The sequence below is a fragment of the Myotis brandtii genome, unplaced genomic scaffold (assembly GCF_000412655.1).
Source record: "Myotis brandtii unplaced genomic scaffold, ASM41265v1 scaffold207, whole genome shotgun sequence".
Lineage (NCBI taxonomy): Eukaryota > Metazoa > Chordata > Mammalia > Chiroptera > Vespertilionidae > Myotis > Myotis brandtii.
Window position 1 is genome coordinate 469,962 of NW_005357736.1, and position 16,353 is coordinate 486,314.

Sequence of the window (16,353 nt, forward strand, 5' to 3'; positions counted from 1 at the left end):
GGAGAGCCACTATACAAAATATTCCAACAGGAGCTTCTCTAGCTGGCAGGCAGGGTTATGAACGATGTTTATTTTCTAAAGTGAACATGTAGATCTTTTGCAACTGAAAAAAGAACCTACTTAAAAACTCATTATACAGTTAAAAGAGAAAGTCCTAATTATAACTCCTTGCTTGTCATTTTACTACTTTGAATATCCAGTAAGTAGCTGACGGGAACACAGCTCAGACGGGTCCCTGGGAAGCCGTTTCCTACCTTCTGGATGCACAGGAAGATATAGTAGAGCACATCTGGGTCATAGGGTTCACCTTCTCCATTCCGAGCTTCCCGGGTCATGAGACAGAGCCCGTAATTCAGCTCGGCCACCGCAGAAGAGATGAGATCTTCCTGGAATCGCAGAAGCTGGCGCCCTACAATACAAACCCCAAAGGTGAATGGGAGTCCTGGCAACAGTCATCTCTTTATTGGTCACTCATGTCCCTGAAGTCAGCTCAGAGCGAATACTGCCCCATCAGTGCTGGCAGGGAAATGGTCACTTGGATCTGGCCTACTAAGGCAACAGCCTCTATATTCTATTGCACCAAGGGTTTCCTTCCCACTTCACATTTCCTGAACATTTTTATTAGGGCTACGAGAGGAAAGAACCCCCTCAGAATGCTAGGAAGTAGATAAGCATGATGCCAAGGAAGAAGGGCTTTGAACACACTCACTGGTTTCTATCTTCTCCCAGGAACTGCCCTGCCCAGATCTAGGTCAACTCCAGAAATCCACGTGTACAGAAATGCCTCGTCTTGCACAAACCCCGCAACCCTTGCTCAGGCCTGCTTGCTGCTTGTCTTGAATTCAGCATCCTATTTCAGAGGGAGCTTCCTGGTTCCCAGAGCCAAGGGACCACTGTCCTGCCCCCCTCCCTCCTGCGGCTTCAGTGCCACTGTATTTTAGACAGAGTCCAACCCTATCCCCCCAAACACTCACTCCCAATGGGCGCCAGTCTGTTCTGAGCATCCTTCTCTAGCTCAGCGTTCTTGGTCTGGGCCCAGTTTTTCCATACTTCAAGCCCTTCTTCGGGCTTCAGAGAATTTGGAAGCAGAAGTTCTGGGGAAGGCTGTGGCTGTGACTGTGGTTCAACTTCAGCAACCTGGACAGTCTGAGCCTATGAGAGAGAAACCATCAAAATGCGTCAATACTCTTTCGAAGCATCAGGCCTTTAGTTCAGCAAAACTGCCAGGAAAATGTTACTTGTAGTTCTTTCAATAAAAAAATTCTCTTCTCCATGCTGTCCTATTTTCAAGAATCTTTGAAATTCTACTCCTTACCCCAGGGATAGCAAAGCCTAGTACCGTGATTCTCCGCCCTGGCTGTACTTTTTTTTAAAAAAAAAAACACATGTTTTTATTGATTTTAGAGAGAGGGAAAGAAAAACATCAACTGGTTGCCTCCTGGGTGCACCCTAACTGGGGATCAAACCCGAAACTTGGGCATGTGCCTGACTGGGAATCGCACCTGTCATCTTTTGGTTTATGGCACAATGTTCCTACCACTGAGCAACACCAGCCAGGACTGCATTTCTAATAAGCGTCCAGGTGTGGAAGCTGGTCTGCTGACTACACTTTGAGTACCAAGTGTCCAGAGCAGTGACTCACATGCCCAAGCCTTAATCCCCAGAGATTCTGATTTAATTTGCTATCATCAAATAAAAATAAAAACTATTGCATTAGCTTTGACAATATACCTTATTAAGGAGGTAAAGCAATACCAGTGCCAGGCCCTGGAACGTCTGCCAACCCCGGAGCCCCACTCTCCACACCCTTCTTAGCTCAGCTGCCATCCTCCTGATGAGTCTCGCCCGTGTTCCCAGATAGGTTTCCACGCTGGTGGAAATGACTGCTGACTTTGCAGCTCGAAGCGATGCCAACTGTAACTAGACTTCCGTAATCCCCGTGGGACTGTGCATCTCCACCTGGACACCTGCTAGCGACCTCACACTAACCTCTACCGAGAGAACTCATCCCCCTCCACCCACGACGACGCTCCTGAGATCCCCCTCCCTTTTCAATGGCAACGCCATCTACCCAAGCTGGAAACCGGGGACTCTGACAGGGTAAGGAGGCGGGAACTGCTTCTCTACTGGCTTTTTGCGAGGCCCCTCCTTTGTGTGCTCACCCACTTCATTAACATTCCCCAAGCATCCTGACAACCAAAACGCTTCCACACGTGTCCAAATGTCTACCAGTGAATATGGGTAGTACCCAGGTTGAAAAGTACTGATGTAAGTAAGACCTTGTACACTGGTTAGAGGATTTTCTCCTATTTATAATGGAGTTCCTTGGATAGTTTTAAGCTGGGAAGTGACATAATGTTACATTAAAAAAAAAAAAAAGTTATTCTTGACCTGGCCAGTAAGGCTCAGTTGGTTGGAGCATATTCCCATACACTAAAAGGTTGCGAGTGCGATTCCCAGTCAGGGCACATACCTAGGTTGCAGGTTTGATCCCCGGTTGGGGCATGTACGGAAGGCAACCAATTGATGTTCTTTTCTCTCTCCCTCTCCCTTCCCCCCTCTCTAAAACCAATGAGCATATCCTAGAGCAGTGATGGCGAACCTATGACATGCGTGTCAGAGGTGACACGCAAACTCATTTTTTTGGTTGATTTTTCTTTAGTAGTTTCACATATCAGCTAACTGGCATCATGCCAAAGTCCCCTTTTAAGTTTTCTTTCTAAGGAAGACGAAGAATTTCAATCAATATTTATGTCTTTCAAAGAGCGACATTAGATACATTAGGACTTTATTTTTAGTTGAGATAATAATAATAATAATAATAATAATAATAATAATAATTAGCCCTGGTCTGTGTGGCTAAATGGTTAGACCACACCTGCCTATGCATCGGAGGGTCACAAGTTCGGTTCCCAGTCAAGGGCATATACCTGGGTTGCAGGCTTGATCCCCAGCCCCGGTCGGGGTGTGTGTGGGAGGCAACGAATTGATGTGTCTCCCTCACATCAACGCTTCTCTCTTTTTTAAAAACAATATATTTTTATTGATTTCAGAGAGGAAGGGAGAGGGAGAGATAGAAACATCAATGATGAGAGAGAATTATTGACTGGCTGCCTCCTGCATGCCCCCTATGAGTATTGAGCTGCAACCCGGGAATGTGTCCTTGACGGGAATCAAACCCAGGACCCTTCAGTCCGCAGGCTGATGCTCTATCTACTGAGCCAAACCAGATAGGGCACATCGATGTCCGTCTGTCTGTCTGCCTCTCTCCCTCCCTCCTCCCTCTTCCATTCTCTCTAAAAAATCAATGAAAAAAATATCCTCGGGTGAGGATTAACAAAAAACAAACAAATATTACTCATGGTGATCTATGGAGAATGAAATGAAGAGCAAAAGTGGAAGCAGGTGTTGGTCGCCTCAACTCAGGGGCAGTGGAAATGATTTAAGAGTCTGCGAAGTTTGGTGGTAGAACCAATGTGGCTTATTGATGAACTTGCGGTGAGGAGTAAGGGAAAGCAGACTCCAGGACGACTCCTGGGTTTCTGGCTTAAAGAAATGGGTGACTGGCTAATGCTACCACTTTCTCGGATTGGGAAGTTTTCGATAGTGGCAGAGTTGATGCTAATGAAGAGCTGAGGGATCTTCTTAAATCCAAGTAAATAGTAACTGCTGAACGTGTGGGAAGGGGCCTAATGGGAAAGGCATGGAGAGTCTAAGATGTGTCAGTGCAGCACAGGGGTTGCAATCCCAGGGTTGAATCCCAAGTCAGCTACTTACTAATGGTGGCCTTGTTGTTGAATCTCTCTGTGCCTCAGTTTCTTCATATGTAACATGGAGATAGTGGTACATATCTCGTAAGGTTGGTGGGAGAATTAAATGAGTTAAAATATGGAACCGAAGAGCAATGCTGGCAGTGTCGGTGAACATCTTTAGCAGCAGCACCATTTGGGGCAGGGCTGGGAACCTTTTCCCTGCCAAGGGCCATTTACACATTTGTATCATCATTCGTGGGCCATACAACACGATCAACTTGAAATTATGCTGCTATGAAAGAAGCTCCTAGATTTCCTGAATTTCAAGTTCTGTCTGTGGTTGCCTTGGCGGGGCCCGATCAAAGGACAGGGCCCCGGGGCCAGGCATTCCCCCCCTGATCTAGATTATGTGAAAACCGTACCAAAGGACAGAAATCCCTGAGGGAGAAAAAAGGGCGAGTACTGCTCGCGGAGGAACATCAACATGTACGGTTCGGATACAGGAACAGACACTAGATCCTAAGAAGGGAAGGAATCAACAGCACAGGAAGAAACCGGGTATAAAATGAAAGCCCAGGCGAGTTTCAAGAAGGCTGTGTTGTGTGCTGCTAAGATTAAAAACAGATGTGCCTATTGGATCTGGCCACTGCTGACCTTGCCGGACAAGAGCACTGTTGTGTGCTGAAAACTGGTTAGCAAGTGGAGTCGGCTTGTACGTATAATCCTTTTGAGGATTCTGGGAATGATGGAGAGCGGAGAAGGCAGGCAGGCGATAGAGGTGGGTGAGAGGTCGAGGGAGGGAGGTTCTGCCATAAACATGGTGGTGAGAGTGTTCACACAGGGATGGCAGGTGCAGGAGCACAACAATCTCCTGAGTCCAGCTCACTCCACAGCACAATTGCCTGCCCACAGGCTGCGAGAGCCCCACGGGCAGAGACTGTCTGAGTCACTCTGCTCCTCAGCACAGAACCTGAGGAGGCGGCAAGGGGATGTTTGTGGTGTAAGTGGACAAGCTGATCTTTCCTGCATGAGTATTCTTCCCAATTTTTCTTTTTCTGGTAATAATGCTTGATATAAGTCCCCATAAGACTTTCCCAATGGAGACACAGCACCGAAGAACAGGGGCCACTAGATGAACTCCAGGGAAGATCTTCTGCTGAAGGGCCCGAATATACAAACTATTATTATTTTTAAAATATATTTTTATTATTGATTTCAGAGAGGAAGGGAGAGGGAGAGAGAGACAGAAACATCAATGATGAGAATCATTGATTGGCTGCCTCCTGCAGGCCCCCCACTGGGGATTAAGCCCGCAACCCGGGCATGTGCCCTTGACCAGAATCGAACCCGGGACCCTTCAGTCCACAGGCTGACGCTCTAGCCACTGAGCCAAACCAGCCAGGCCCGAATGTACAAATCATTAAGAGACGAATGAGCACCAAGAGACCTGACCTGAAATTTGGACCCTCAGGCCCAAGAGAGCTGAGAAGAGGCATGATGGGTTCCAAGCCTGCAAGCAAAGCTCAGTACAAGCCCTATCACAAGTCTCCTGGCTGGTCTCTCCTAGAGGCAACCAACTCCCCACCCCCACACTTGATTCTTCTTTTTTTAAAATATATTTTTATTGGTTTCAAAGAGGGAGAGAGAGAAAGAAACATCAATGAAGAAAAAAAAAAAGAAAGAAACATCAATGATGAGAGAGAACCACTGATTGGCTGCCTCCTGCACACCCCCTACTGGGGATCAAGCCCACAAGCTGGGCATGTGCCCTGACCGGGAATTGAACCGTGACCTTCTGGTTCCTAGGTCAATGCTCAACCACTGAGCACACCACCAGGCTGACTCTTCTTCTAATCACACTCGTAGGAATCTGAAAAACTGCCCACCCGAAATCATCATCCAGTTCAACTCTTCACTCTGTGAAGGTAACTCCTTTGCTCCCATACTACCTTCTCTCCCACAGCCCCCCTCATGCTGCCCAAGGCCATGTCCCTCCTTCCCATCCCTGACTCTGCTCGTCCTGCTCCATTCTGTCAGTGAGCTATAAACCACAGAACACACCCCACTTCTCCCACAAAGAAGCCTCTGCTGACTTGTTAGCCTGCAATGATTTCTGAAGTCCCAGTTTTTCTTTGTGTGTGTGGCACACAATGTCACACTTCATTATGCTGCCTTATAAATAATTCAAAGAAACAGAAATTATATGTTCTTACTCCTACAACGGACTATAAGCTACCTGAAACAATGACTGTCTTGTGCTGCTTCTAGGCCTGGCAGCTGATTATTCAATAGTTCTTTAATAAAGTCACCTAAGATCATGTACTGTTGCCTGGTCAGCTTTTGCCTCATCAAAATCATTTACTGCCCAAGTTTCTGAGCGTGGTCCCTGGTCCGCCAGTGCTTCATTTGTGTCAGCTCCCTCCCATGCAGCCCAGGAGCCCTTGCCCTGTGAGGCACACTGTCTTCAGCAGATCCACAAGACCAGAGGCCCAGATCCACTCTAAAGCTCTGCTAGACAAGGACTGGGAAGTGCACTAATAGTCTTGAGAAGTTAACAATTAGAAATGATAAAAGAGCAAAACAATTTTAAAGTTAAAATTTCAACAGAATTATATTTTTGCAACTTTTATATAAATCTAAATGATTTCAAAATAAAAAACTTAAAAAAAATATTCAACATAGCTGTCATAAAAGAAAATTCAAGTAACCAAGGCTTATCTTTACTACTAGAGGCCTAGCGCACAAAATTCATGCACTGGTGGTGTGTGTGTGTGTGTTCCTCAGCCCAGCCTGCGCCCTCTCGCAGTGTGGGAGCCCTCAGGGGATGTCCCACTGATGGCTTAGGCCTAAGCCAGCAGTCAGAAATCCTTAGTGCAGCTGTGGAGGCAGGAGAGGCTCCCGCCACTGCTGCTGCACTCACCAGCCATGAGCCTAGCTTCTGGCTGAGCGGCGCTCCACCTGTGGGAGCACACTGACCACCAGGGGGCAGCTCCTTCGTTGAGCATCTGCCTCCTGGTGGTCAGTGGGCGTCACAGTGACTGTGGTCATTTTGCTGTTCGGTCAATTTGCACATTAGCCTTTTAATATATAGGAGGATTTTTAAGGACCATAAAAACACCTTTGGGAAATCCCACTGCATAAATCAGGGGTCCTCAAACTTTTTAAACAGGGGGCCAGTTCACTGTCCCTCAGACTGTTGGAGGGCTGGACTATAGTTTAAAAAAAAACTATGAACAAATTCCTATGCACACTACACATATCTTATTTTGAAGTAAAAAAACAAAACGGGAACAAATACAATATTTGTATTTGCATGTTGCCCGCGGGCCATAGTTTGAGGACCCCTGGCATAAATGGCTTGTTCAAGGCTCCCAAAGGTGATAGGCCAACCAGGAGGTATTTTAGATCTTCTAATTCACCTACACTGTGTCCATAGATGACAATGAAAAAAGGAACAGTTACATGTCTGCTCCACTGAGCTAGTTTAAAGTCTGTGCTCAACTACTAAGGTTCCACTAGATCCTTTCATTTATGATACAGAAAGTAGCTCCTGGGATGAGGATACCACTTAGGGGTACCATTGGTCTCTACTTAGAACTTTACTCTTCCAAAGAGATATTAACAATGAAGCACCCCAGGTAACCCTAAAGCAGTTACTGATCATTTCATTTACCTCCAGGTACCAGGACAGAACTCCTGTTTCATAGCTTCACTTACTGCTTCTGTCCCCGCCCGACCCCATCTAGAATATCAAACACTTTACTACTTCGAGACTAACATCACTGCATAAACCACCAGAAGGGTCAGAGGTTGCCAGGCAAGTTCTGGGTTTGAGTGGGTCCTGAGGGCGCAGGCTACGCACAGGTGAGTCTCACTTACTGAACAAGTCACCTGGAGCTGCTGCTGCTGCTGAGGCGGCGGTGGCGGTGGCGTCTGTTCCTGGGGGGTCTGTGGCTGTGGCTGCTGCTGAGGGTCCCATATATGGACAGTCTGAGCTGTATTCTGGTATGTGCCTGCCACAGCCTGCACAGCCACTGGAATGTGGATGTTGCCATTCATGAACTGTGCTGGAAAGAGAGAGTTTGCCAGGGTCTGCACTACCTCTTCATGGGAGTTTTTCACTACTGACGTGCCCACCATCTTCTCCTTGTCGTCCTCCAGCTTTACAGCCGTCAGGGCCGTGGGTGAGCCACTGACGTGAACTGCGTTGTAGGCCTCCTGGGGAATGGCAATGTGGGTAATGCTCTGCTGCTGAGGGTCCCCCCGGGGCTGGGCAGAGTAAACAGGGATGGTCCAGGTCTCTCCGGTGGGGCTGGTAATGGTCCCCGTGGCACTGTACAGGTGGGCACTGTCCACTGTCAGTAAGTCTGGCCTCAAAGATACGTAGCTCTGCTGCTGGCCCTGTGGAATGGCCAGCACGGTGGCCACCGGCTGCCCTGAGATGGCGTAGGACACAGTGATGGGCATGTCCACTTTGCGCTTCTTCACTGGCTGGAGAACACTGGCTGTGCCAACCCGTCGCTCCCCTTCCCGCGGTGAGCCCTGCTGGGACGGTGGTGGGGAAAGGGCACCCACGGTCTGGATTTGGATCTGCTGACCCCCGGCAAGAGACTGGCCAGCCACCAGCTGAGCCTGGATCTGCTGATGTGGGATGTGCTCCTCTGGGATCTCTGCAGCTTGGATCTGCTGCGCCGCCTGCACGTGCTGCACCTGGATCTGGGCTGCCTGTAGCTGTGAGGGGCTGGGACTCTGCAACGTTGGGGTCTGGATGGAAGGGGCTGCCGGCTGTGGCGCTTGGCCTTGGATCTGCACCTGGACCTGGAAGGGCTGCTCAGGAGGTTGGTGCACGGTGAGCTGCGGGGAGAGCTGCTGTGCGGAAACCTGCTGCGGAGACGGCTGTACCTGCACTTGTACCTGCAGCGACAAGAGCCACAGTGAGTAAATGAGACAACACTGAGACCCAGCCCCGCAGGGGAGAAAAGATGTCAGGCGGAGGGCCCCAGGCATGGAGGAGGAAGGGCTGCCGGACCAAGGCTTCTGAGGAGGCCACCACTCCCAAAACCATTTGCAAAACTCTCCAGCATCACATTGCACTCAGAGCAACACACATCCACGTGAGAGCAACTAGGCTATCAACTGGGGCCTACAAAGGAAATATCTGAACTTTTGCTCATTTTTCACTCTTTTTTAAATATGTGACCCCCTTTGCCCCGGCCTGTTTGGCTCAGTAGATAGAGCATCGGCGGACTGAAGGGTACCAGGTCCGATTCCAGTCAAGGACACATACCTCGGCTGCAGACTCTATCCCCAGCCCCAATCGGGGGGCGTGCAGGAGGTAACCAATCAATGAATCTTACTTCAATGTTTCTATCTCTCTCTAAAAATCAATGGAAAAATATCCTTGGGTGAGGATTAAAATGTGACTACTTTTGGTTTTGCTTATTGATATAGTAGTACAAGTATATAATTTATAAATATATATTTCCTTGCATGTTAAAAAAATAGTTTATCCATGGGGTGAATGATAAAAAGTGTGCGGATCACTATTCTAAAAGGTCAGAAAGACAAGTATGTTCTTTCCACAGGCACTCAATTCCCAACTCAGGATCAAAACTACTCCCACCAAACAACTAGTGGAAAACACAGTAGAGAGAAAACTTTTGAAATGTCTTTTGGAAATATCTCCAGCTTTGCTGCTAAAATGCAGGCACTGCCCTAACCGGTTTGGCTCAGTGGACAGAGTGTCAGCCTGCGGACTAAAGGGTCCCGGGTTCGATACCGGTCAAGGGCACATGCCTGGGTTGTGGGCTCAATCCCCAGTGGGGAGCATGCAGGAGGCAGCCAATCAATGATTCTCTCTCATCATTGATATTTCTATCTCACTCTCCCTCTCTGAAATCAATAAAAATATTTTTTAAAATAAAAAATAAATAAAATACAGGCACTATTTAACAATTCCTTGGAGTGCCTTTAAAAAAAGAGGCAAAATTGGTATATAACATTATATAATGAGTAACACTGTAATTCGATATCTGTACACACTACAAAGTGATCAATACCAAAGTCTAGTCAGCACCTTTCACCATACAATTGACCCCTTCACCCACTTTGCCCTTTCCCCGCTGGTAACCACCAATCTGCTCTCTGTATATATGAGTTTGTTTTTGTTTATTTGCTTGTTTTGTTAGAGTGCTTATTTAAGACATGCTTGTCCTTAATAGAGAAGTCATTGAAAAACCCATAAGATTTCTGAAAATTTAATTTGAGGAAGGTTACTCTATCCTGGATCACACATTCCTGATAATGCAACTCGTCTTATTATTGTTACTTCAGTATACAAAGCAGCATGAAGAGATGCTATGCATAGTGTGTAATTTACAAAAGGGAAAGATTTGCCCTAGCTGGTGTTGCTCAGTGGATAGAGTGTTGGCCTGTGGACTGAAGGATCCCGGGTTCGATTCAGGTCAAGGACACATGCCTGGGTTGCGGGCTTGATCCCCAATAGGGGGCGTGCAGGAGGCAGCCGATCAATGATTCTCTCTCATCATTGTTTTTCTCTCCTTCTCCCTCTCTGAAGTCAATAAAAATATGCATATATAAAAAAGGGAAAGATTTGGGAGCATTTGAGATCTTGCTTATGGCATATGTCATCAGTTTGGCTCAAATAAACTTATAAAATATCAAAAAAAGGGAAAGATTTTTCCCATCAGACACACATATCTAAATTACTTTAAACACAGCTAGAAATTAGGAAAGAAGAAAACAAAAAGGCAGATGTGGGAGTATATCTATCTAATAGCAGAAGGAGACAGCACAAAACATAACCAAGGATGGTGCTAGAACAACTGGCTGTCCATATAAAAAGAATGAAGTTGGACCGCTTCCTCATATCATACACAAAAAAATGGGAGAGCATCTGAATAGACATTTATCCAAAGGAGACATGCAAATGGCTAATAAGCACATTAAAAGTTGTTCAACATTGTTAGCTATCAGGGAAATGCAAATCAAAACCATGAGACACCACCTCAAACCCACTAGGATAGCTACAAAAAAATAAAAAATAAAAAGACAAATAGCACGTGTTGGTGGGGATGTAAAAAAAATTGGAATCCTCATACGCCACTACTGGTGGGAATTTTTAATTTTAAATAGAGGAATATATCCACTTGCAGTCCCAAGAGGCAAAGGGGCTAACCTTCTATTTCACCAGAACATACCTCACCACACTCCTGCCTCTTCCACTCCCTTTTCTATTTTGTTGGTGGGAAAAAAGCATCAAGGGCAAAATGAAATGTAACCACAATTCAGTAGCAAGAAAGCAGCATTTGAAACTAGAGATTTAGTTTCACTTATATAAAGAACCCTAGAGAAGAAAACGTTTACCATCCCAGCAAATGTATTAGTTCCTCCTCTTTCGGAAAGCTCGTGACTGATGAGCACTGTTTCTTGAGGCCTATAAACTATAAAGAGCAAATGCAGAGCTAGAAATTTGCAGGTACCCTGAGTCACGGAACCATACAGCTGGATGACGATCACTAAAATCCATCAGCTTTTCCATTTTCAAATGAGCTCTAAATGTCATGCTTTTAGTACGGAGCCAAGACTGACCCTCCCGTGTTCCTGATCTGCTTAGGGAGGTAAGATGGAAGGGAACTTCAGTTACAGCAGCATGTCACATCAAATAGTCCCAGAAGACCTCTGATTTCTAGACTATTCAATTCTCCAAAGCAAAGGCAAGCATCGGTGGTCACTGACAGTGGTTGCAAATATTTTTGGTCTGCATGAACTATGAAACTTTGTATTAAAGAAAATGCTTAAAAAAGAATATTCCCCTTGGTGAAAGTAACCTGAGACTGTATGTAGATGTGATACTCTGACTAAACACAACCATGATGGCAAGTAAAGCCCAGGAAGTAGGAGCACCTCAACGCTGCCCTTACCTGGACTTGCTGTGACTGTTGAACCTGGATCTGCTGTTCTTGCTGGGTTTGTGGCTGAACACTGGTGGTGACTGGACAGGCAAGTTCAAGCAAAGAGCCGGCCACTTCGGTGCTGTCAGTGTAAATGCAGTTCCCCCCCTGCTGGTACACCATGGTCGTGGTAGTCGTTTGCTGGAACTCCTGAAGGGCTTCTGGCCCCTTCGAGGCTAGTGAGTCCAGAAATTCCTTCATCCTGTGCTGTGGGACAGACCGCGCCTTCACGCGGATGTACTCTTCAAAGGAGATGGTGTTCTCCAGAGAATTATTCATATTGCAGAGGCCTCAGGGTTCCTAGTAATAAAAATAAGTGGCCATAAGTCAAAATTATGCTATTATTTTTATATCTTGTAATGCACAGGGCAATCACGCTTGCATCAGAATAGAATAGTCAGGGCAGCTGTATACATCTGGAATCCAAAGTAAAGTTTTATTATACCACCTTATTTTTTCCAATTAATGGTACCTGAAAATTGTTTCCATAAACATTTCTTAATCAAACTATCACACTGAAGACAAAAAAAACAAAAGCATGCGCCACAGTACTGGATGAAACAGGCTAAAAACACGCTCTCCACCCAGCACTAGGCCAATCCCATCTTTTCTGCAGAGCCAAGCACTGGACAATGAGTCACATGCAAAACGGCTCTGTGACCATCACAGAGAGGACTACCAGGGAAGCTAGAAACAGGGATCCTACTGACCTGTCCTATTTCCACTGCCAACTCTGTGCTACAGTGAAGGGACAGCATACCACCTAGCTATGGCAAGACCCAAGAGATAGGGGATGTGTTCTTGACCTCTCCACCTCTCATCAGGAGCACCCCAAATTCCATGTTGCCACATACTGTTCATTCTTCTGTGACACAGCTGACTGAATAGGAGCATGGATTTTGGAGCCAGACCACCTAGGTTCAAATCCTACCCCAATTTCTCCTTAGCTGGGCAATCCCGGACAAGGCAGTTGACCTTAGTTTCCTTGTCTATAAAATGGGGATAAAATAGTATTTACCTCACAAAATTGACATGAGGATTAAATATATGTAAGGCACCTAGGAAAGAACCTGACACAGAGAGGGCTACATAGGTATTCATTGTTAACATAAGCGGAGGAGGGAACTGAATGGTGTCTTAAATGACTAGGTCACCACCACAATTCAGAAACCAATTCTACACGTTTCCCACCAGGGTCTTTACCTGGAGAGTTAACCTGCAGGAGAGGGGAGGAGCTCCCAGTTCCTGAAGGACAACCATGTGCCCTATGACGGACGGACGGCCGCCTGCCCTGCTGCCGCTGCTGTCATCCCCGCCTTTCCTGGTCAGCAGCACCTCCAGAACAGCTACAAGCAGCAGCAGGATGTGAGAGCCACGCCAGCCAAGTGACCCTTTTTGCCAAAAGGACTCTCAGTCAACCTCAAATGTCTGGAAAAATGACTTGTTTCTTGAGCCATCAGGCTAGAAACACCAGTCTCTCACTGCCCGCATGTTTTGCCTTATGTTACAGATATAAGGTGTCTATATCATCTCTTTCAACTGGCAGACAAACTGTGTCCTGGTCCTCTCTGAATGGCTGACACATAGTAGGTGCTTCATTGCATTTGGAATTCAATCTGGAACAAGAAGCATTATGACTCTTGGCTCCATAATATCTATAACTTACAACCATAAATGTTATGCTTTTCCCCAGTAAATGGTTAGTATGTACCTTGGGGAAAACCCCACAGCCAGAGTGAGACCAAAGAAAAGACACGACTCTTCCTGCTATTAACGGACGGAACTGGCAATACTCCGTGGAGTGCTGTAAGCACAGCACAGATTCTATTCAGTGTCTCAAACAGAAGAGCCCCAGCAGTGAATCTTCTATGACGACGTACATAACACATTGTAGATGTGCGTCTCCACAAATGAGACAGCACAGGCCTCATCCTGCCTGAACCCAGGCTCCTAGGAAGCCACAGCACAGCGGAGGGCAGAGCACACGGAGCACTGGCGCAGGCCGCGCCTTCTGAAAGTTCACCGTCCACCGTCGGTCCCTTTTCACCTCTTTTCCCCACCCTGCCCAGCTCTTCCTTCTCTAGGGCAGGGGCATAGTGATCTCCTATGCGACTTCAAAATTAAGCTATCAATGCTGTCCACATGCGTGAGAAGATCAAGGCCACGCACCCATCCTTCCGTTAGTCAGGGCAGGCCACTCAGTGCAGGCGACCCACCAACTCCCATGGGCACAGCGCGCCAAGGCCTCCCTTGGATGGGAACTTCACAGCTGGAACGCCCTTCCTACGAAGACACCTCTCATAACACAGACTCCACGGCACACAAAGTTCACAACATGTGACCCTAAAGCCTCATCACATACACTAGTGCTCCTCGGTGCCGAAGGGGCCGGGAGAGATGATACCAGCAGCAGGTGACGGGTTCTCGCCCATGCCGGGGCAGAGTTCAGGTTTTTGATGTGTTGTGTGTTTTTTTACCTCCGTTATAAAACAGCAGAGGTCAACTGACATTCGTATTTCCTAATTTACTTCCTTCATCAATTAGTTGCATTCCTGTAAAATATTGAGCGACTGCTTGAATTTTGAAGATTGCCTGTGCAGGAAACACAGCTATATGTCAAAGCAATAAAAAATAAAATATAAGGAATCATGCAGCACAAACTTTGTCTCAAATCTGAGAGAAGATAAATATGAGCACACAGCAAGTACAAAGAAACATTGCAAATTAAATTTAAAGAACTAGGAAACCTTCATACAAATACTGCTTGGTCAAGGCAGTCCCTGGAGTGTTCCTAGTGGCCTTATTTCCTCTCACCTTTTAAAGTTTCCCTACTTCCAGGGACTCATCGGAAGTCTGATATTAAGTATAAAGGAGAAAGGCACCAACTTTCTTCCTAGAAACAAGCTCTCTTCACTTTTCAGTGTATTTTCCACTTGGATTTTCTGTGTGTTTTTTGTTTTTCTTTTTTTGGGGGGGAGGGTAAAAGTAATACATCCATTTTCTAAGAAGAAATGTTCAAATACTATACGCAGATATAAAATGAAGAAATCACTAAGAATACTTTGACTTCTGGTTCTTGATCTACCAATTTTATTTTTTTGATTTTAGAGAAAGAGAGAGAGCCCTAACCCGTTTGGCTCAGCGGATAGAGCGTCAGCCTGCAGACCGAAAGGTCCCAGGTTCAATTCCGGTCAAGGGCATGTACCTTGGTTGTGGGCACATCCCCAGTAGGAGGTGTGCAGGAGGCAGCTGATTAATGTTTCCCTCTCACTGATGTTTCTAAATCTCTATCCGTCTCCCTTCCTCTCTGTAAAAAATCAATAAAATATATTTTTTTAAAAAAAGAGAAAGAGAGAGGGAGGGAAAGAGGGGGGGAGAAACCTCAATTTGTTTCACTTATTTATTCATTCATTGGTTGATTCTTTTTTTAAAAAAATCCTCACCCAAAGATATGTGTGTTTTTTAAAGAGAGAGGAAGGCAGGGAGGGAGCGAGGGAAGGAGGTAAAGAGAAAAAGAGAAACATTGATCGGTTGTCTCCTGTCCTCGCCTGGACCAGGGATCGAACCCACAACCTAGGCAAGTGTCCTGACCGGAAATGGAACCCACAACCTTTTGGTGCACAGGATGATGCTCTAACCAACTGAGCCACCTGGCCAGGGCCACTGGTTGAGTCTTGTACGTGTCCTGACAGGGGACTGAACCTGCAACCTTGGCATCTCCGGGCAACACTCTAACCAACTGAGCTCCCCAGCCAGGGACTCCCGATCTTCCCATTTTGAATAAACACTGATCTGTCCTTTAGGAATGGTGAGTTTTGGGCATTTAAATCATCTTCCTCTCACCAACTTCTGCCAATCACATTTTATTTTTTGTCACAATCACCTTGATAGCTTTAAGTGGACTCTATTTGTGGACTCATTACTTTAGAGTATCTCTAGACTTCCCACTATGTAACAAAGAAATTGAAGTCCCATGCCCTCTATTTCTGACAAACATCTAGCTAGGTGAGTATAATTTCTGCTTAATCCATCTTTTAGTTTTAGAACACAGCATTTCTACCAAATCAAACTTGGAGTTTTTTTCTAAATCAAGGTTTCAAAGATGATAAAAACTATTCTACTCCAAACAAATCCTGTCAGTATACCCAGAATGCAACCTTCAAAAATGTCACTACGAGAAACTTTAAATATCAATTTATTCCCTGGGCAGAATCACAAGTAAGATGGATAGTCATCTCTCAAAAAGAATGGAAAAAAGCTTGGAAAAAGGTATCTGCTATGAAGTCTCAAAGTTTATTCTTTAAGCTTTCATCAAAAAAAAAGGGAAAAAATCTATAAAACTTAGAAAAGTTGATAAAGGTTCATACACACATGTTCATTATATCTTCTCTATACTTGTGAAAATATTTGAAATATTCAATGATAAAAACACCTTTTGGTAAGTAGCTAGCCATGTGTTTTAAGTAGTTTAGAGCCAAAAGTATAAAACCATATGCAGGTACATTTACACAATGGAATACTATGCTGCGGTAAAAAAGAAGGAGTTCTTACCATTTGCAACAGCACGGATGGAACTGGAGAGCCTTACGCTAAGTGAAATAAGCCAGTCAGAGAAAGATAAATATCAT

General features: G+C 45.7%; 1 protein-coding gene across 2 annotated transcripts in view; it reads right to left on the reverse strand.

The window, feature by feature from the left end:
* The window catches only part of QRICH1 (glutamine-rich 1), a 31,631-nt gene that overhangs the window by 10,661 nt on the left and 4,617 nt on the right, over positions 1 to 16,353 (reverse strand). Inside the window, exons 2-5 of one of the 2 annotated variants that reach the window (XM_005865358.2) lie at positions 11,696 to 12,025; positions 7,644 to 8,666; positions 975 to 1,152; positions 255 to 409 (exon numbers count right to left, since the gene is read on the reverse strand). In XM_005865358.2, the coding sequence (XP_005865420.1) occupies positions 255 to 409; positions 975 to 1,152; positions 7,644 to 8,666; positions 11,696 to 12,004 (1,665 nt within the window). In that variant the 5' untranslated portion in view covers positions 12,005 to 12,025. Of the gene's footprint in view, positions 1 to 254; positions 410 to 974; positions 1,153 to 7,631; positions 8,667 to 11,695; positions 12,026 to 16,353 lie in introns of both variants that reach the window. The other variant, XM_005865356.2, reaches the window with a different exon arrangement.